Here is a 22384-nt window from a genome sequence, read left to right as displayed (position 1 = left end):
CCAGTTTATAATGCAGGAGGGTGGGGAAGAAAGTAGAGTATTTATTTAACTTAATTGAATCTTATAGAAAACTGAAGTATATCTCTTTTATGAGGAATCCCATTTTTATGATCATACATTGGCAGGCTGCTTGCTCCCTGATATCATTCATGAATGAAGGGTGATATCTTTGCATTTTTAATTTGTTGCTTTTGCTCTGCTATAGCCTGATAATATCAGATAACCAAGGTTGTTAGAACTATATATAATATAGCCTTTTTAAAGGCTTTGCATTTACAGTAGTAGTCCTCAAACTTGTGTTCATAAGAATCACCTGGAATATTTCTTAAATATAAACAATTTGGACCCATTTGTTCTGTATCAGTTTCTAAAGAGCAGTACGTCTGAAACTACCTGTGATGAAAGACCGGTTTTCCCCTCAGTCTCTCATGGAATGATGCTTCTGAAAAATATAATAAAAATGAATTACTAGAAAAATAAGATAGAGAAATAAACAAAGGCATAAGAAATTAACAAGTACTTTTTTGTTGTTACATGCAACAGACATAAAATTACTCTGCCAAAGTGCTACAAAAGGCTGTGACACTCTCAATGTCTGTTCTTGTTATGAGTCAACACCTGTCTGTGCACCACACCCTGAGAAGCCCTGCTCCAGAGTTCGCCCCAGAGACTGCATGTGTCAGAAGCACCCCGTGTGATTACAATGCACATATGGAGTGTAGACCAAATTTTGAAAAATATTTGTTTTAAGTCTGAGAGTGGCTTTGCAAGTCTGAGAGTGGCTTTTTTTTAAGTTAAGTCTGAGAGTAGCTTAGAACTTTAAAAAGCTGGTGCATTCTTGTGTTTCTGGAAAATAAGAAAATATTCTACAAAATAATAATTTGTGTTACTGAAAATGTACCTTCCAGAAAAGTTAGATGTTACTGCACAGAACTAAGAGGAGCGCCCTTGCACATGGCGTTTTGTAAAATAGTCAATCAGAATGCTGGAAAGTTTCAGACAAATCGCCTTTTTGTAATTTGGTCATATCTGTGACTGTTATAATTTTTAACCTAATGATGTTTTTACAGAGGCTTATCTCCTGCAGAAGCAGAATTTAATTACCTGAACACAGCACGTACCTTAGAACTCTATGGAGTTGAATTCCACTATGCAAGGGTAAGTGAAGAAAATGCATTTTGATATTGTTGAGTTAGGCACCATTATTCAGCAAAAAAAAAATCTTTAATGCCCTGATAGGATTAGGCAACAAATGGAACAGTGAGTGCTGCCAGCATAGTCGCACTGAAAATTTCCTCTGAATATAAGTATTTTCACAGTTACAATCACTTAAGATTCAATACCTGACAAGAAGAGTGGTTGAAGTGGATTTTTCGTGTTATTTTTCTACAGGTAGTGTTTTGTGTTATAAGGATAATTTTTGCTGACCATAAGAGACGGTACCTTTAGAATTTTTATTTTGCAAAATAAAAACTGTTACAGTGGGCTTCCCTGGTGGTGCAGTGGTTAAGAATCTGCCTGCCAATTCAGGGGACACGGGTTTGAGCCCTGGTCCAGGAAGATCCCACATGCCCTGGAGCAACTAAGCCCGTGCGCCACAACTACTGAGCCTGCGCTGTAGAGCCCGCGAGCTACAACTACTGAAGCCCGTGCGCCGAGGGCCCGTGCTCCTAACAAGAGAAGCCACCGCAATGAGAAGCCTGCACACCGCAACGAAGAGTAGCCCCTGCTTGCCGCAACTAGAGAAAGCCTGCGCACAGCAAAGACCCAATGCAGCCAAAAATAAATAAATAAATAAATAAATTTAAAAAACAAATAAAAAAAACTGTTACAGGAAAAGTAATTTGAATTTTTAACTTTTATGAAATCATTATCATAAAAGATGCTTTCACCTCACTGAGGCCTGTATTACTACACTCCTTTCATCATTTAGTAACATCATTATAAATTTTTATTTATAAAGCACAAAATCAGTTGTATTTACATATTTTGGTTGCCCCTCTACCATTCCTTTGTTAGGATGGAATTCTATAATCACTGGCTTTTCCTGTACAACACCCTAACTTTTTTTTTTCTTTTTTTTTTTGGAGGAGATAAAGCTTTTATTTAGTTTATTTTTTTGATTTAATTTATTTATTTTTTATACAGTGGGTTCTTATTAGTTGTCTGTTTTATACATACTAGTGTATATATGTCAATCCCAGTCTCCTAGTTCATCCCATCACCATCCTCCCTGACTTCTTTTTCATTGTGTCAATTTGCTGCTTCCAAAAGACTGTTATCCTCCTGCCATAAGCGTATTTGTGAGTGACTATCCTTCATTTGTGCGTCTCTTCACCTAGATTCCTTCTCATGATTGTTTCATCAAGAGATTATATTCCTTTAGAAGTACCTGAAGTACAGCTATTCTCTATACCTAATGAAAAGTGGAATTATAGGTAATCATCAGTTTAATTGGTGATAGGTTTTATATTTTCTTGGGACAAACTACTAAGCCTAATATGGATCCCAGCCTGAAAGGGAGTTAAGTTTTCCTTAGATAGTTATTTTTAATTTATTTTAACATATAGACATATGCAGACCCATTCCTTTTAAAAAACCAAATGACTTGCTTTCCTCACATGACTGGATCTGGTAATTCTGAGCATTTGTGACTTGGAAGTCTGTCTGGTTCCATTTAAAATGTTTAAGTCTCCCTTGAACTTCTTGTGTTCTTTAGAATGGGCCCTTCACCCTCCCTCCCTCTTTGCGGGCTATTACTTTTGAACGTGATTCTCCAAAGGTAAAGTAGTGGTCACTAGATTTTGTTTTTATTATACTACAGTCTAAAACAAATGGAACTTTAAATATGTACACTAGACTATGGTTAACAGTAAAAAAGACCATTAAAATCAGTCATTTTAGTACTAAACAGTTTTCTGAAGGTGGTTTAGACTGCTGTTATCATTGACTGCTGTCAATATAATACAAAGAATCTTAGACTTTTTTTTAACTTAAGTGACATGGCTGGATCTCATACATAATTAACCATATCATTATTTATTGATTTGTTTAAGTTATGTTTTTTTATTGTTTAAATTAGTAGATTGTAAAACTCTTTCTCAGAAAGCCATAAATGTAGAGTGCCAAATTAAAGGAATTTAAATATTTTGTACAGACCAAAAAAAAAAAAAGAAAAAAAACCCCACAAAATAACCCAGCTAGGAAAAGGTGTTTCTGCTGTATGTGGATGTGGAGAACTTCAGAAAATGTGCAAATGTTCAGTGAACATGAAGGGAAGTTTTGTAGCCTCAGGAACAAAAAGGACAAAAGGTAGAGGGGAGAGGACATGTAAAGAAAATACTTAAGTTTTAATTGACTATCACAAGCAAAAGTATGTTTGAAATAATATTTTATTTTGAAAAGCAAGGTAAGATCTTTTCTCTCTGCCTCCAGAATGTAGGCTGAAAAAATTAGAGTAGAACTAAGTTATTTATAGCAATCTGCAAGATGCAAATAAGTCTTAGAACCGTCACAGCAGTGCATCTGTTATGTGCCTTGCACAGTGTTGGCACTAAGGATGACTTAGTGAACAAAACATCAATTATCCCTGCCCTCATGGAGCTCACAAGATAGTGAGGGGAAAGAATTAGAGCACGTATGAACAGTTAAGTATTTGAGAATATGAAGGGGCAAGTACAGAATGCCACGGGACCCTGTGGCAGGAACTTCTAATCCAGCCTGGCAGCAGAGGGTAGGGAAGCCTTCTTAGTAGTAATTTACTGAAGCCAGAAAAGTTAATAAGAACTAGCCAAGGGAGTAGTTTTCACCATAGAGCCATCAGGATGAAGGAAGACCGGGAATCAAGAGAGAACATGGCCTATTTGACAAAACAAAACACTTAGTATGCCTGCAAGATTATATGAATAAGGGAAAAGGAAACTATAGAAAAGAAAAGAATGAAGGACAGCTTCAGGATAAAAAGGAAAGAAGAAAAGATTTGAGGGGGCTTCCCTGGTGGCACAGTGGTTGAGAATCCGCCTGCCAATGCAGGGAACACGGGTTCGAGCCCTGGCCCGGGAAGATCCCACATGCCGCAGAGCAGCTAGGCTCATGTGCCACAGCTACTGAGCCTGTGCTTTGGAGCCCGTGAGCCACAACTACTGAGCCCGCGTGCCGCAACTACTGAAGCCCGCGCGCCTAGAGCCCGTGCTCCACAATGAGGGAAGCCACTGCAATGGGAAGCCCGCGCACCGCCACGAGGAGTGGCCCCCGCTCGCCGCAACTGGAGGGAGCCTGCGTGCAGCAACGAAGACCCAACACAGCCAAAAAAAAAAAAAAAAAAAAAGATTTGAGGGCAGGGAACGTGGGAATATTTGTTTCTTAAAATAACATCGTAAATTGATTTTTTTCTTGGTGTTCAGTTGTATGAGTTTTTAACACATGTGTACTGTTCACGTAACCACAAACAGAAACAGAGCAGTTCCATCACCGCCACCCCCCACCCCACCCCCAAAAAATACACTGGCTCGTGCTGCCCAGCCTCCTACTGGTAAGTCCACCCTCATACTTACCCCCGGTTCCTGGCAACCCTGGTCTGTTGCCTGACTCCATAGTTTGTCTTTTCCAAAATGTCTTATAAATGGAATCCTGCAGTATGTAATCTTTTGAGACTGGCTTCTTTTACTTACAGTAATGCATTTGGGATTTATCCTAGGTACTGTGTAGTTCAGTAGTTCATGCCTTTTATTGCTGAATTGTATTCAGTTATATGGATGTACCATGGTTTGTTTCTCCATTCACCCACGGAAGGACATCTGGGTCGTTTCCAGTATTTTTTGTTTTGTTTTGTTACTAATAGGCCTACTGCAAACATTCATTTATAGGTTTTTGTGTGAATTTAAGTTCTCATTTCTGTAGGGTAATAATCCCAAAGTGGGATTTCTGGGTCATATAACAAGTGTATACTTAGCTTTATATGAAATTATGGAATTGTTTTCTAGACTGACTGAACCACTTTGCATCCCCACCAGCATCTTTGCAAGTTCCAATTGTTTTAGATCCTTTTAGCATGTGGCACTGTTTTGTTTCTTTTTAAGCTTTTCTGATAGGTGTGTTTTATCTCATCATGGTTTTACTTTGCATTTCCCTAATGACTAATGATGTTGGGTTCTTTGATGAATGTCTGTTCAGGTGTTTTTCCCATTATTTAATTTGTTCTTTTCTTTTTTTACTCCTGTGTTTTGAGAACTCTTTATATATGCTAGATACACTTTTTTTGTTGGATATGTGATTTGCAGATATTTTCCCCACTCTTTCTTTTGCCCTTTTGTTCTCTTAACAATGTCTGTCACAGAGCAAAAGAAAGTGATAGATTCTCATACCCCTTATTCAATCACTGATGGAACAGACATTTTAAAAATCAGCATAATATAGATTTTAGCAACATAGCAAACTATAGAATACTGTATCCGACAAGTTTGGAGTACATATTATTTTTAAATATGCAGAATGTAATTTCTGTTCATGGTACATTTAAGCTAAAAACAATAACAAAACGATGACTTTAAAAATCCTCCGAGTATTTGGAAATTAAGAAATATACTTCTAAACAAGCCATGGGTACAAATACTATCATTATTTCTACCCAACAGCCTCTGTGCACTGCTCTCAGACTCACCTAGAAAGAATAATAATCAGTTACCCCTAAGTTTGTGGTTAGGATCAATTGATAAAATAACAGGTATCAAATTAATCTTGAAAATATAAAATAATTTGAGCATATTAAATTAATACCAAGGAACATTGTGGGAGCTAAATTTAAATATTTATAAAGAATTTCTGACCTCTAAAAATGGAAGAAGCACTATCTCAGGAGTAATTGTTGGCCTAAGTAACTTGTTAAATGAATGGCTTGAGGGCTCACTAAATTCCTATCATCTTTACTAGAAAATCAGTCAATATTTATTACACTGTGAGAGTGGAATAAAATAGCATAATAGAGCTATACGATATCTATACCGTAGATCTTCAAGTTTAATCTCTGTTTTATAAAGAAGTTAGCATGATATAAACTCTTCGTTTTCCTAAGAAACTGATTCCTGGTTATCTAGATGTAAATGTAATCACAGAAGGCTTGGCCTTAGGTTTTTGTTAGGTATAGGATGCTCTAAATTGACCCTAAAACAGTTCTACCCAAGTTTTGGGCTTAATTGTGAATATCTTATTTCCATAGGTGTTTGTAATAATGATGAAGGTAATTCTACTGAAAAATAACTTTTGCCCTTCAAAGTTTCAAGAAAAGGAAAGCTTAATGATGCTATTTTGATTATTCATTTATTCATTCAGTGAACATTTATTGAGCACCTTCTATGTTGCAAGTCCTGTTTATAGACACCATGGATACAGCAGTGAGTAGATAAAATCCTACCCTCATGAAGCTTGCATTCCAGTGGGCAAGACAGACTATGAGCAAATAATTGAGTATCTTGGAGTGCATAGTATGTGATTCCATGGAAGTGAAGTTCAAGAATAGGCAAAATACCAGTCTATATCAGCAGAAGTCAGAACAGCAGTTCCCTCTGCAGAGGTGTTACTAGCTGGGAGGCTCCTGAGGGAGCCTTTTGGGATTTGGAAAAATGTATATGTTGGTTTGTGGTGGTTACATGTAAGTGTATATACTCAAGTTATGCAAGTTGTAAAATTTTGAGTTGTACACTTAAGGTTTGTGCATTTTACTGTATATTCTACTCAGTTTTCTTATGATTAATTAAAAGGTAATGTATCAGATTGTGATAGATGCTGTGGAGAAAAATTAAGGTGAGAAAGGGGAGTGAGACAATCAAAAATGGGATATCAGAGAAGGCCTTCTGAGAAGGTGAACAGATGTTGAGGAGTTGTGCAGATATCCGTGGGGAGAATGTTCTAAGCAGAAGAAACAGCAGTAAAAGGCCATGAAATAGTGTGCTTTGCACCTTAAGGAACAGCAAAGTTCCATACCAAACAGTATGGCTGGTACAGTGAGCTGGAGTGGAGCGTATTGACAAGGTCCAGGTGGACCAGGACTTTATAAGAATTTTACAGACTTTGGCTTTTAATTATAAGCAAGGCCAGTTGAGGGTTTGAGGAGATAAAAGACATGGTATGATTTACATTTTTTTTAAACTGTTTTTGGCCGCGTCGTGTGTCTCGCGGGATCTTAGTTCCCTGACCAGGGATCGAACCTGGGCCCCTGCCCAGGGTGGAAGCGTGAAAGTCCTAACCACTTGACTGCCAGGGAAGTTACCCAATCTACATGTATTTTGAATATGGAAGTGACAGCACTGACTGATGTATTGGCTCTAGGGTGTGAGAGAAAAAGGATTCAAGGAATGATTCCAACGTTTTGGCCTGAACAACTACAAGGATGGAGTAACTTCGGTAATTTGTAACAATCAGAGAGAAGCAGATTTGAGAGGGTGGGTCAGGAGCTAGTCTTGGGACATGCAATTTTAGAATACTTTTATCAATCGAAATGAAGGAAGGCAGGCAATTCAGTATATGGAACTGGAGTTCAGAGGCGAGGTCTGGACTAGAGCCATACATTTGGGAATTGTCAGCTTACAGATAATATTTAAAGCCGTGACACGGGAGCACTGAAGGAACATAGCTAGTAGCAATTGAAGATTAGAGGTCCTCAGAGCTGGAACACTTCAAATTTTAAAGGTTAGATGCGGAAGAAATAGCCATTTAGATAGAAAGAACGCCTTTCAAAAAGAATGCCTTTCTTTCTGTCAGACACTTGTGTGGCTTTGAAGCCAGGTGAATCAGGTGTGGTCAACTATGTCAGATGAGAATTGGATTAGAAATGTGGAAGTTATTGTAATATTACCAGTATTGACTTTGTAATAGCAATTTTGGAGCTATTGTGATGGCCAAAGGCTGATTGATTAGAGAATATTCAAGAAAGACTGTGAGAACAGTAATTTTGAGAGATTTTACTGTGCAGGTTACAGATAATAATCACAGGAAACACCTTTGTAGCATTTACTATGTGCCTGACAACCTTCTTAGGGCTTATATATATTAATCTCATTTAATCCTTAAAACAGCCCTGTGAAGTAAGAGTATTATCATCCTTACTCTCCAGATGAGGAAAATGAGACACAGAGAAGTTAACTAATTTAATCATATGATATCTGTTTCTGTTTTAAGGTTCTTCAGAAACCTTGTTTTTAACCTGCATATATTTGAGGACTTTTGGATATATTTGTTCGAATAATCAAATAATTTAAAAATATAGTCCCTTGAAACAGAGAAAAGAATCTCTTCTGTACAATAGAGCTATATATATGATTTCATCTGTGTCACCCTAAAATATTCAGATCACACAGTGATTTTCCATATTCTGCTATGTGCTTTTTACTCATCAGGACCTGTCTAGACATAGCTTTTTTTTTTTCTTTCCCCTTTTTGATTCTTCTGTATCTTTATGAAAGTATCAGTAGGTCATTACTTGTATTCACTTTCATTGAATAATTTGAGAGCACATAACACTGTTAGACCTATATAGGGCACACAGAAATATTTTTTTAATTATTAATGAGTGTGTATTATGGCTAACTTTATACCTAACTACATGAAAAATATACAAACATAATAATTTTAAACTAATGATATATATAGGGGAAAATCATAAAGCTAAAAGGTAAAAGTGAAAACAATTTCAACATATAGTACAGAAAGTTTTTTAGTATTCATATTTTATAAAGAGTCCCCAAAATAGAGTAATTTTTTAAAACATATAAGTAGAAATACAGGAAAAACAGAGATGAGCATGTTGAAGTATAACTTGGTATATAACCCCTTTGGAGTGCAAATACTGATATGAATATAATATTTGACCACTTCCATTTCTCAGACTCCACCCTTTTTGTAGAGGTGTTTTAAATAATGTGTTCAAGGATTTTTATTACAGCATTGTTTGTAATATTAAAAATTTAGAACTCTCTAAATGAGTCAACAGAAATGGTTAAGAAATTGTGATAAATCCATATTTTGGAATAATATGCAGCAGTTAAAACTGATGAGTTAGAGGTATATATATTGATATGAAAAGATATCTACAAAATGCTAAGTGCAAAAGAAAAATTACGCAATAATATTTCCCAGTTTTTGTTGATTAAAGAAATTGTGTGGTTATAAACACTACATATTTATATTTTGTATATATAAACAAAGATCTAGAAAAATATACAGTGGTCCCCCCTTATCTATGGTTTCTGTTTCTGCAGTTTGTTACCTGAGCTCAACTGTGGTCTGAAGATACTAAATGGAAAATTTTAGTGGCTTTGTGTTATTATTGTATTCTTACCATGTGACTGCAGAGAGACTAGAATGGTTAAGTGGTCCCAGCGACTTAGTGGAGAGTAGAACTGTGGTCTCCACCAGAAAGGAGGGGAGGGCACACTGCAGGGCAGAGTGAATGGACAGTTGAGGCATGGGTAGAGAATATTAGAATATCTGTTCACAGTCCTCCGAAATCTCATCCTGTTTACATTGCTGCTTTTTAACATGTTGTAAGATAAAGCGCATACTCCTGTGTGTATATCTTAGTGAACATCTTTGTAAATACTACCCAGGTCAACAGTAGGCTTTAGCCAGCCATTCCAGAAACGCTTTTTATATACTGTACCAATCATAGCCCCTTCCTACATTGTTCTTCTGTGGTTTTATCACACAGTGTGCCTTCCTGGATACTAAAATTTGGTCTTGCTTTTTGTTTGTTTGTTTTAATTGAATAACTTTAAATGTGTTTTAATCCCTTCTTCCCTTACCGTTCCTTAGAATTTTCTTGTTAAAGAACTGCACCATTTCACCTGTAGTTTCACATAGTCTGGACTTTGCTGATTACATATTCATGGTACAATTCAGTACATTCTACTGGGCTAATGAAGTTTTCACAGAGAAGGTGGACTTGATCTAGACTTTGGTTAGGTTTGATTTGATTCATCAGAGAGACGTGAAGAGTTGAGAACAGCATTAATTAAAACATGTAATTATGGGTACACAAAACACGTGGAATGGCCTGATGGGAAGCAGGTTTTTACTAATTATAGAGGGGGAAATGAGATGGGACGGGGTGGTCATTTCAGTGCCAAGCTAAACAGCGGAGATATTTTCCTACAGATAATAGAGATCCATTCATTTCACAAATGGGTAGGCCTTTCTACATCTAAAAACCTGAAAGGGCGCAAACCAAAGGCCCTGCACTTTGCTACTTAGGTTCTAGTGAAGAAGAGAAAAAATAAACAGATTAAACAAGTCAGTGTATAGCGTTATATTAGATAGTAATAAGTGATAAGAAAAGCATAAAATAAGGTGGTCAGCGTTCGTTTTTCTATACACTGGAATTAATAGCATTTGTATCCATAAAGGACGTAATACTTATTTTCTTGGTTCTCTTGCCCAACTCTGGCAGTACCTTGGGAACTGATACCTCAGTCTAGATAACTATGATTTGAGAATTTGATAGCTATAATTTGAGAATTTGAATTCCTAGATATCCCTGCAGTGTTTTTTAACGTTTTTCTACCAACGTAGCAGCCTGACTGCTTTACGTATTTATTGAGTTTTTCATATCTCTTTAATGGCATTCGTTCCTCTCAAGTGCTTGGTGGCCCTTGGTTGTATACTCCTTTCGTATTTGTGATTGCTACTTCACTTGGTCACGCGTGATGTTTGTCCTCACTGTGGCCTGTTTTAGGTGCTGGAGGAGGGAAGGAAGGAACTGCCGGGTAGAATGTGCCTATAGTTTGCTTTTTCAGTTTGGGGTTCTCCATGCCTTTTGGGGATCATTCTGTTCCTGTCCCCAGTATCCACACTTGCTCCACACTTGTAGACAGGCTGCACACACTTCTGTGTCCTGTAGCTCAGTCTAGATTGTAGGGTTGATAGGAGCTAATTATCTTCCTGCTCCTACCTGATCATCCTGACGGGAATTTGAGGCTTCCCCTTGGGCTGCGGTTTTCTGGAATTATTTTCTCTCCATAAATCTGATCTTATCCACTTTGTCTTCACAGACTCCTCAAAATGTCTGGCCCACTGATTACATACCTTTCAGTGTTATGGATTGTTTTCAAGTGTTAGGGATTTTTTCTGTTTTCATATATCTTCTCTGATGTTTTATGAGATTGGGAGCAGAAGGAATAAGCAGAGCGTATATTAAGTCGCCGTCTGTGAGGCTGGACCTGCCATCTTGCTTCACACTTCTGATTGACGTCCTTTAAACAGTGATTTAAGACTCCGATAATAGTGTGCAGTGGTGCTGGTTATTGCAAAAGAAAAGGAGCAGCCAGACAAATTAATATACACTGCTGTGTTTGGCCACTTACTACACGTTAGCTTACCTAACAGGCTAATTTAGTAATATTTCATTTAATTAGAAATTATTGAAACTACATTTTAAAGGTTTTTTCCTAGGGAGACAATTACAAAATCTTGATTATATTTTCATTAATTAGTTCTATCTTCTGATCACATAAATGCTAGGGATAAAAGCATTATTGCTATATTAGTTTGCCTGGAGTATATTTCAAGTCAAGAAGCAGAGCTATTTCAAGACTGATTAGCAGCTGAGAAAAGTTTTAATTCCACTCATTCTCTTAATAGTGCAGGTCAGCTGTTCACGTTGGATCAGTCAGCATGAGAACTCACCCATCAAAGCACAATTCAAATTTCCTTCTCAGGAGCCTTCCAAACTCTCCAGCAATTGTCCCCACTCTATACTCCCATAATGTTTTTGTTGTATTATGTCTGTTACAGAACTTCTCATTATATTGGAAATATTATTTTATTACAGGTTGCCCTTCACCAAACTCTGAACTCCAGGTTTTCTTCACTTTTGCAATCCTACCACCATATTTACACAGTAATTGGACCTTAATAGTTTTAGAAATGGAAAGATGGGTACTAACTTGTCATTCTATAAGATGAGAAGGTCTTTGATTTTCTATATCAAAGAGTCAGTCCCATTTATAAACTGTGGGAAATCCTGAAATCATTTTTGCTTTAGATTAATAAATTTTAATAATGCAACATTTAAGTTTGATTTGAAGTATGTCCTTTATTTTTATGATGTAACAGTTACCATATGGATTTGTAAATATTCAGTTAACTGTTGCCTTTGATGAAATGTCACACTGTGTAAAAAAAACTAATCATATTTTTAAAATATAACTTTAACAGTTTATTTTAGATTTGCCATTTTCTTTTTGTTGTTGTTTTTTGAAGGATCAAAGTAACAATGAAATTATGATTGGAGTGATGTCAGGAGGAATTCTGATTTATAAGAACAAAGTACGAATGAATACCTTTCCATGGTAAGAACTTCCATCAGTACTTTTGCTTTTACCATTATATTACCAAATACAATTCATATTAAAGAAAGTGGTTGTTGAGCTATTTAATGTTGTCATACAACTTTGTCCCACTTACTTGGAATCTACCAGAAGATACCTATTAAAATAATTGAATTATTTGTTTCCGAAGTATCTTAGTTTAAAGAAAATACTACTTTGCGAATTTTTCTCTTAGTCTCTAAATCTGTACTGTAGTGTAATAGCTAATATTGTCATTTTACTCTGCGTCTCACGCTGTGCCAGTTGTTTTGAATACAGTACTTCACTTAAATGCATTCAGTGGGTGCTAGTTTATTAGTTGGAACATGGGCATGGTTGCTGCAACAAAGGCCCCTTATTACAGTGGTTTAAATTGGTACTGGGAAAGTATGGTGGCTCCATGGGGTTTAAAACTCATGTTTCTTTTGTGCTATTGCTCTGCTGTCCTTAGCATGCTGTGCTTATCCTCGTCGCCCAGTGCCTCACTCACCGTCACTCCTATATCCCAAAGTGAGGAAGAAGGAGAGGTAGCATCTGCCATTTCCCTTTAAGGGGATAACTTGAAAATTGTAAAAATCATATTGATCACATATCCCTTGTGTGAATATCATATAAGTAACTCGGGTTTTTAAAAATAAACACAATGATTTTCTCTAGGGGAAGAAGCAAATACAAAAGAAATATATTGTATCAATCTGTTTCTCTTTATATCTCCTAAAAGAATCGGTCCAGATTTTTCAATATCTCTGATTATTATTTAATAGGTTTTTGTAATTAGTCACTTATATAACACTAATAGAAATATGATAACTGACAGAAGCTATTAGTTTAGAAAATTGCCACAATTACGTTGAGAAAATAAACATAAATTTCCCCAATAGGTCACTATCTAGGAAAACATGAAATACAAAATATAAAATTGATGAAATGAACTTCATCAAAATTAGATATTTTTGCTCTCCAGAAGACACTGTAAAGAAAATGAAAAGGCAAAAAACACTCTTTTATAAAATACATATTTGATAAAGGACTTATCAAAAGAATGTAACGGACTCTTATAGCTCAGTAATAAGACAACTTGATTAAAAAGAATAGGCAAAATATGTGAATAGATACTTCCCCCAAAGGAGATATACAGATGGCAAATAAGTACACAAAAAGATGCTCAGTCATTAGTGAAACGCAGATTAAAACCGCAGTGAACTATTACTGTTCACTCACTACAATAGTTCCAATTAAAAAGAATGATAATACCAAGTAATGGCAAGGAAGCAAAGCACCTAGAAATCTCATATATTGCTGGTGGGAATGCAAACTAGTAGACCAACTTTGGAAAACAGTTTGGTATTTCTTCAAGGTTAAACATAGATTTACCATATAATCTGGCAATTCTATTCCTAGATATTTACCCAAGAGAACTGAAAATACAAGTTCGTATAAAGATTTGCACACTGTGTTCATAGCTGTATTATTCATAACAGCACAAAACAGAATTCCAGATGTCCATCAGTTGGTGAAAGGGCAAGCAGATTACACTTGCATTGGAATACTGTTTAGCAGTGAAAGAAATGAACTGTTTTACACACTAAACAATATGGGTGACCCTCCCCTCAAAACATTATGCTAAGTGTAAGAAGCCTGACACAAAAGATGACGTACTCTTTGTTTCTATTTATATGAAATTCCTGAGAACACACAGTATAAAGACAGCAGACCCTTGGTTGCCATTGGAACATTTTCAGGTGATGGAAATTGTTACATGGTGGTTTGGGTGGGTGGTAGTTACACAGCTGAATACATTTGTCAAAACTCATTGATTTGTTTGCCTAAAATTGGGATATTTCATTTTATATATAAATTATACCTCTATAAAGCTCATAAAGAAAATCAAAGGTCATTTAGTGTGTCATCTCACATCTTTTAAGTTCTTCCTGTATAATTCAAATTGTGTTATGTTCAGAGGAGAATACAAAACAGTTCAAGACATAGTCCTTGCCTAAAAGTGGGCACATAAAAATTAATTACAAAACATAATAAGACAATTTGTAACTTAAATGCTTCAGAAGAGATAGTTACAATTGTTGACTTTCATAATGGTAAATGTGCATCTTCAATTTTAATACTTTTCTGATTTTACTAAAGACAGTTAAAATACTTTTTATTAATTTTACATTTTCTATGAATGTCAAAATCAGAAATAAATTCTTTTCAGGTGATGTGGTTAAAATGATAATCTAAGTTTTTCTGTATTTTCAAAATTATACAATAAAGATTCTAGAAGAGTTTTTGACAAATTACTTTGGAAACACCAAGGATATAATTTCACTAGGGAAAATTGTAATGGCCCTATGGTATTTGAGATGGTTTTTAAAGGATGAATAGAAATTTCTTCAGTGAGGAGGAAGTATGGAAGAGGTATGTGTGTATAGAGGGTTCAGTCAGGGAATTCAGGGTAAAGGTACCAAACATTTGCAGGAGCCTAATAGTAAGAAAGGACGTGGCAAGTTGAGGAGATGATGGGATATTTGGTTTGATTTTTTTTTTTCAGTTGTCTTCACTGAGGACAGAAGCAAGGGCACAAGAATTTAAGATATAATAATGTTGCTTAGGAGAGAAATTAGATTCAGATTGTGAAGGATCTTATATATTCCATATGCTGAGGAGTTGGTATATTATTTTATTATTAAATATTCTTGAAGGTAGTTTCATGTTGAGAAATAGAACTCATGTTTATAAGTCTTTATCACACAAGTTAGGTTAAAAAGAAGAATGTGAGCATTTAAGATATTGATTGGAAAATACTATATAGTATTCCTTTAAATTTTTATTTTCCAGAATTAAACTAAATAGATGGGATTTAAAGTTGTTAAAGCTACTAGACCTACATCATCCTGGAACATAAGGATTTCTTCTGATCCTAACTACTCATAGCAGTACATACTACAACATTAAGAGTACATTTATACATATACCACAAATTGCCATGATTTAAGATCCAATATCAATTGATTTCCAAAGAAAATCAATCATTAAGTTGTGTGAAAATCATCAAATACATGGTTTACTTCTAGTTCTTAAAGTACGGATCTATTTTCACAAAAGCAACATACTTCTTATTAATACTACATGTGAATAAGGAACCATTTCAGCCTCATCATCTTTATTCAAATTAGTGTTCGTAGAATTGCCATTGCCCTTAAATTGATATTTTAGCAAAGTATTGTGGAAGTCTCCTTGAGGAGATCATAAAAATCACTTGATAAAAATGGAGTATGATTACAGCTCGGAATTACCAAATTTCTACATGAATGAAGAGTTTTGAGTAAAGGTGGAAGTTTTAGAGCTGATAGTTTTATAAGATTAATAAGGTAGGAAGAAAATCACTTGTGGATTTTAATGCATTTTATCTGTACCTTATAACCCTGCAACTTGGGTGTTGTTAGCATTGTTTTTATGGATAAGGAGTGAGAAATGCCAGAGAAGCTGACTGGGCCAGTGTTAACAAGTATGATGAGTATGAAGCAGAGCTTTAAATAAACCTGGGTCTTTCCGTTTCTGAAACACTAGCTTCTCACTTACCTCTTCTCTCAAAATTAGAGCTATGTGTAGAAAAAGTAGTGTTCCATGTAATAGATTCCCTCATTTCTTTCCACATATGGTTATCCCTAAATTATCCAGTTCAAGTTCATACTTTTAAACTGTTGAATATTGAATTGGGAGTTACTTGGATTCTATAATTAGACTTCATTAAAATTAATGCTCATCAAAAAACATCATTAGTAAAATGAAAAGGGATGGAGAGAGTTCTGGTTCCCAGTCCAGCAGGTAAAGACTTTGGAAGTTGTCACCCCCTGTCCTCACAAGAAAAAAAAAAAAAAAACTGAAAAAACTCAAAATCAGCAACTCTTTTTAGATCCCTCAGAGAATTGAGGACACAGGGCATACTTACTGCAGCTCTGAAAACTGGAGAGACAGGTGAATACAAGGCATGACAACTTACCAGGACTAGAAACCACCGCTGCAGCCACCCCTGGTAGGAGTACATGCAGGGTGATTGACAGATTGCTGGAGATGGAGCAGAGACTAGCTTGGACTAAGTTACTTAGGAAGGACCCCTCGTTCTCATGAGTTTTACTACCAGGCACCCCACCAGGATCTCAGGGCGAAGATTGGAGAAAAATCCGCTTGTGTTCGAAGGGCAGGGATGGAAGTTGAGCAGGAAAGTAACCGTTTTGAAATATGCTCAGAGCTTTCTGCTCTCCTTAACAAAGATCTGCCCTCAAGGAAATCTATTTTACCAATACTTAACCAACATGTGTTTTACCAGAGCCTAACCAAGGTGGGGGAAGGGAAGTACCCATTTCCAGCCCTCTCTGTACTTCCTGTTGCAGCTAGGGAGGGGTGAGGTGACGGGCACCGAAGGGTGCAGCCAAGGGGCTCAGACCACTAAACCCGAGACCTAATCACAGGATTAAAGACGAGTTCCTCCCCAGCCCCAGACTTAACTGACACATCACCAGGGCTCCTGTATAATAACAAAGCGTCACAACTTAAGTCACTGCAAAGCTCAGGCTAATTAAGGACTGTCTTGGGAAACCCAAAGACAACAGGAGAGACAGAAGCCAGAATAGTAGAGCAAATAGCGTCAAGTGCCTGCCTCAGAGACTGTTCCTTTGGAACAGTCACAATTTGATTGAATTCGTTCCTGAAGCAATTCATGGCCCAGGGCGCTGCTGAAAATAATAGAGCAGTGTGTTGGCAATTAGAGGAGTTCTCAGCTGGGTGTGGTTTTTGAGAGAATGGGATGATTAGTACCCCTGGTCATCTCAGTATTCCTGTGGGCACACCCAGAGCTGTGCTTTCCTGAAGAGCAACAGCAGAAGCCTAAACTGGAGGTTGAGGGTGAAGATAGAGTCCATGTACGTAAACTACCAAATAACAGGAAGCTGGGAAGATGGGAAACAAATACTTACACTCACTGCGATGCAATATGTAAAACATCTGGTTGCCAGCAAAATATTACAAGACACACAAAGATAAAGGAAAGTATGACCCATACACCTGATAATAGACAAGCAACAGTTATAAGTATACATGTGCATAATAACACAGTTTCAAAATACATGAAGGAAAAAATAAGGAAAAATAGACAATTCTACAATCGTAGTTGGAGATTTGAGCATATCCCTCTCAGAACTCAATACAAAAACTAGACAATAAAAAATCAGTTGAAATAGTTTCAAGCACTATCAAATCTCGTGGCTTAATTGATATACAATACTGAAACTGTGCGACTCAGATTGCACTTGAACCCATGGGCGGGGACTCAAACCCAGCCAGAACCCACTGTCTTTTAATTGAGATCACACACATGGTCTCAGGACTTACTGAAGCTCAGGTTCTTTATGTCTAATCACAGAAGGAATTCAGTGAGAGACAAAGTGATAGGTAAGAAGTGGATTTATTTAGAGAGAAACACACTCCACAGGCAGAGGGTGGGCCATCTCAGAAGGCAAGAGGCCCCAAAACATGGTGTGGTTAGTTTTTATGGGCTGCGTAATTTCATAGGCTAATGCGTGGCAGGATTTGTCAGCTATTTTTGGGAAGGGGTGGAGATTTCCAGGAATGTGGCCACCGCCCACTTTTTGGCCCTTTGTGTTTGGCCTCAGAACTGTCATGGCGCCTGTGGGAGTGTCACTTAGCTAATGCATTACAATGAGCATATAATGAGGCTCAAGGTCTACTGGAAGTCGAATCTTCCGCCATCTTGGATCTAGTTGGCTCTTACCAGTTTCTGTCATATCCTATGGCTATGTCATTCTTTCAAAGGTTGTGCCCTGCTCCCCTTCCCTCCTGTTTCAATACTATGCCTGGTAACAGCAAAATACACATTCCTTTCAAGGGTACATGGTTTGTTTACTAGGAGAGAAAATATGTTGAGCCATAAAACAAGTTTCAATAAATTTTTTATTGAGTTATAATTAATATAACATTATATTAGGTTCAGGTGTACAGCATAGTGATTAAATATTTCTATACCTTATGAAACAGCACAGTAAGTCCAGTTATCATCCGTCACCATATAAAATTATTATAGTATTATCGACTATATTCCCTCTATATACATTACATCCCCATGACTTATTTTATAACTGGAAGTTTGTATTCTTAATCCATTTAACATTTTTGTCTTTACCTGCACCCTTTTCTCTCCTCTGGCAACCACTCATTTGTTCTCTGTATCTGAGTCTCTTTTTGTTTTATTTTTTAGATTCCACGTATAAATGAAATCATAAGGTATTTGTTTTTCTCTTTCTAGTTATTTCACTTTCATAATACCCTCGAGGTCCATCCATGTTGCCATAGTTGGCAAGATTTTATTCTTTTTTATGGTTGAGTAATATTCACACACACACACACACACACACATATACAAACACATCACATCTTCTTTATCCATTCATTATTGATGGACACTTAGGTTGTTTCCATATCTTGGCTGTTATAAATAGTGCTGCAGTGAACACAGGGGTGCATAAATCTTTTTGATTTAGTGTTTTCATTTTCTTTGGATACATACCCAGAGGTGGAACTGCTGGATCGTATGGTAGTTCTATTTTTAGATTTTTGAGGACCCTCCATACTGTCTTCCATGGTGGCTGCACATATTTACATTCCCACCAACAGTGCACAAAGATTCCCTTTTCTCCACATCCTTGTCAACAGTTGTTGTTTCTTGTCTTTTTGATAATAGCCATTCTGACAGGTGTGAGGTGGTATCTCATTGTAGTTTTGATTTGCATTTCTCTGATAATTAATGATGTTGAACACCTTTTAATGTCCCTGTTGGCCATGTGTATGTCTTTGTAAAAAATGTCTATTCAGGTCTTCTGCCCATTTTTTAATCAAATTTGTTTTTTGATACTGAGTTGTATAAAAAAGTTCTTTATATACTTGGATATCAACCCCTTATTGGATATATCATTTGCAAGTATCTTCTCTCATTTGGTAGGCTACCTTTTTGTTTTGTTGGTTTGCTTCACTGTGGAGAATCTTTTAATTTGATGTAGTCCCATTGTTTATTTTTGCTTTTGCTGCCCTTACCTGAGGAGACATAACCAAAAAATACTGCTAAGACTAATGTAAAAGAGGTTACTGTCTGTGTTTTCTTCTTGAAGTTTTATGATTTCAGGTATTACATTTAAGTCTTTAATCCATTTTGAGTTTATTTTGTATATGGTGTGAGAAAGTTGTCCAGTTTTCATTTTTCTGCATGTAGCATCCAGTTTTCCCAACACCATTTATTGAAGAGACTGTCTTTTCTCCATTGTATATTCTTGTCTTCTTGTCATAGATTAATTGACCATGTGAGCATAGGTTTATTTCTGGGCTGTCTATTCTCTTCCACTGATTTATGTGTCTGTTTCTATGCCAGTACCAGACTGTTTTGGTTACTGTAGCTTTGTACTATAGTTTGATGTCAGGAAGCAGGATTCCTCCAGCTCTGTTATTTCTCAAGATTGTTTAATTATCCAGGATCTTTTGTGTTTCCAAACAAATTTTTTTTTTAACTTTTCATTTTATTTTGGAGTATAGGTGATTAGCAATGTTGTGATAGTTTCAGCTGTACAGCAAAGTGATTCAGTTATACATATACATGTATCTCTTCCATGCAAATTTTGAAATTATTTGTTCTAGTTCTGTGAAAAATGCCATTGGTATTTTGATAGGGATTGCATTGAATATATAGATTGCCTTGGGTAGTATGGTCATTTTAACAATATTAATTCTTCCAATCCGAGAATACAGTGTATCTTTGCATCTGTTTGTGTCCTCTTCAGTTTCTTTCATCAGTGTCTTATAGTTTTCCAGGTTTTACATCCTTAGGTAGATTTATTCCCAGGTATTTTATTCTTTTCAATGTGATAGTCAATGGGATTGTTTCCTTAATTTCTCTTTCTGATAGCTCGTTGTTAGTGTATAGAAGTGGAACAGGTTTCTGCATATTAATTTTTTATTTTGGGGTCCTTTATTCTGATTTTCATTTCTGTGTTTACATTGCCCATCTGTTCTTTGTTCTTGCTTTCTACTTTATCCTTTGGAGCTCTTAGCCTGTTAATCGTAGTTGTTTTAAACTCCCAGTCTGATAAGTCCCACATTCCTCTCATATCTGGTTCTGATGCTTACTCTGTCTTTACATTGTGGTTTTTGCCTTTTGGTATGCCTTGTAATCTTTTCTTGATGGGCAGATAGGATACCCTGGTAACAGGAACGCTGTAAATAGGCTCTTAGTAATGTGGTGGTGAGGTGTCGACAGAAGGGGGTTTTCTGTAGTCCTGTGATTAGCTCTCAGTGTTTTAATGAGCCCAGGCCTCTAGACTGTGAGCTTCACAGTGTTTCTCATTTTTTTTTCTCTCCCCTTGGGTGGGACAGGATGGCTAGAGTGGGCTGGACTTGGGTATTTTCCTCCCCCAGGTCAGGCTCTGGTTAACAAGGGTATTTTCCTCCCCCAGGTCAGGCTCTGGTTAACAAGATTCCCCTAAAGGTAGGCCTTGTTGAGAGCAGAGTGCTCTGGCCTAGTTCAGCATGGTTTCTTTCCCTTTCCCTGTCGGAAATCTGAGGGTACTTTTCTTTGGTATTTATTTTCGGAATCTGTTTGAGCTTCTAGAGCTAAATCTCACAATACCGTGAGGTCCGCCCTATGACTGGGGCCTCTTGGGGTTTTTAACTCTCAGGGTTGACCACGCTGAGCCTTCCACAACTCATAAAATACAGTTCAGATTTTCCTACCCTGGCACTGCTTCCTCTGGCAGTTTCTGCTCCTGAATCTTCTCTGGGAAGCTCTGATTCCCTGTACTCAGCTGTTGGTCTCTCAAATCTTGGGGGTAGCCGTTTGCCCTGTGCTCTTCCCTTCCTTGTGTATTTAAGAAGAGTTGTGGATTTTTCAATCTGTTGAGCTTTTTACTTGTTGCCAGGATGGATTGGTGATTTCCAAGCTCTTAACGTGCAGAAAACTACTTGCAGTTTTAAAGAGTAAATAACTATATTATTGGTATTCTTAAAATTTTAACTTGTGATATGTGTTTTTATGTATTTCTTTAGACACAAAATTGGGAAATGTATAGTTTACAGCAAAATGTTCTGATAAAACTAAGCTCAGTTGAGCATATAAATTCTAATTATTTTTTCACGAAGCACCAAAAACTTTAATAGATTCTTTATGTACTTTATATATGTATATATAATTAAATATTTAGACATTACTGAACATACAGTTAAAAGATTATTTTTTAATTTTTTAGATTAATATTTTTATCTTTGTTCAATATTTTAAATACTCCAATTCATTCTCTTTTTATCCAGGTTGAAGATTGTAAAAATTTCTTTTAAGTGCAAACAGTTTTTTATTCAACTGAGAAAAGAATTGGTGAGTTGGTCTTATTAACATAACTTAAGTCCTTTAAGAAATAAGTCGTCATTCATTACAGAACTTTTAGTGCAAGTAAATGTGTTAATACTGTTAATAACTGCCTACTCAGTTAAGTAATTCACACTTTATGACAAAGTATATCCCTAGTGTTTCTGTGGTTCTGATCAGAAGTTATTCTAGATATCTGTTCTGCTATCTCTTGAACTTAGAAACTGGTCTCAATTGTGATGTTCATTGTCGTCCCCAGGGTCCATTCATGAGGTCAGTAACTGAGCATTTATATGTCCTTTTTCTTTCTTTCTTTTTTTTTTTAAACTAAATCTACAGCACTTCCTTTCACATAGGAGTACATTTCATTTGGGGGATTCTGAGCGTTTAGTTTTGTTCCTAGTTAATGAACGTGTAGTACATTTCCTCCCTTTGTTGGACTGATGTCCTTTTTGTGTATTAAATACAACACATTATCACAGAAAGTACAGTGTTGGAAAGAATTTCATCTTATAAATGATTTTATCTATTTCATCAAATTAAATTAACCTTATCCTTTGACTGACATTACTAGAAGTCTTGACAAATTAATGCACATTTCAGGATGTGT

The 22384-nt window shown here is 36.4% G+C and overlaps 1 protein-coding gene across 1 annotated transcript in view; it reads left to right on the top strand.

Moving 5' to 3' along the window:
• PTPN4 (protein tyrosine phosphatase non-receptor type 4) overlaps positions 1-22384 on the top strand; it is a 186426-nt gene that overhangs the window by 90759 nt on the left and 73283 nt on the right. The window contains exons 9-11 of the mRNA XM_067742354.1: positions 1071-1158; positions 12250-12338; positions 21720-21783. Of these exons, the coding sequence (XP_067598455.1) occupies positions 1071-1158; positions 12250-12338; positions 21720-21783 (241 nt within the window). The remainder of the gene's footprint in view (positions 1-1070; positions 1159-12249; positions 12339-21719; positions 21784-22384) is intronic.

Source organism: Pseudorca crassidens, chromosome 6 (genome assembly GCF_039906515.1).
Source record: "Pseudorca crassidens isolate mPseCra1 chromosome 6, mPseCra1.hap1, whole genome shotgun sequence".
NCBI classification, from domain to species: Eukaryota; Metazoa; Chordata; class Mammalia; order Artiodactyla; family Delphinidae; genus Pseudorca; species Pseudorca crassidens.
Note: the sequence above shows the minus strand (reverse complement) of the source record. Positions and strands in the feature narration are given on the sequence as shown.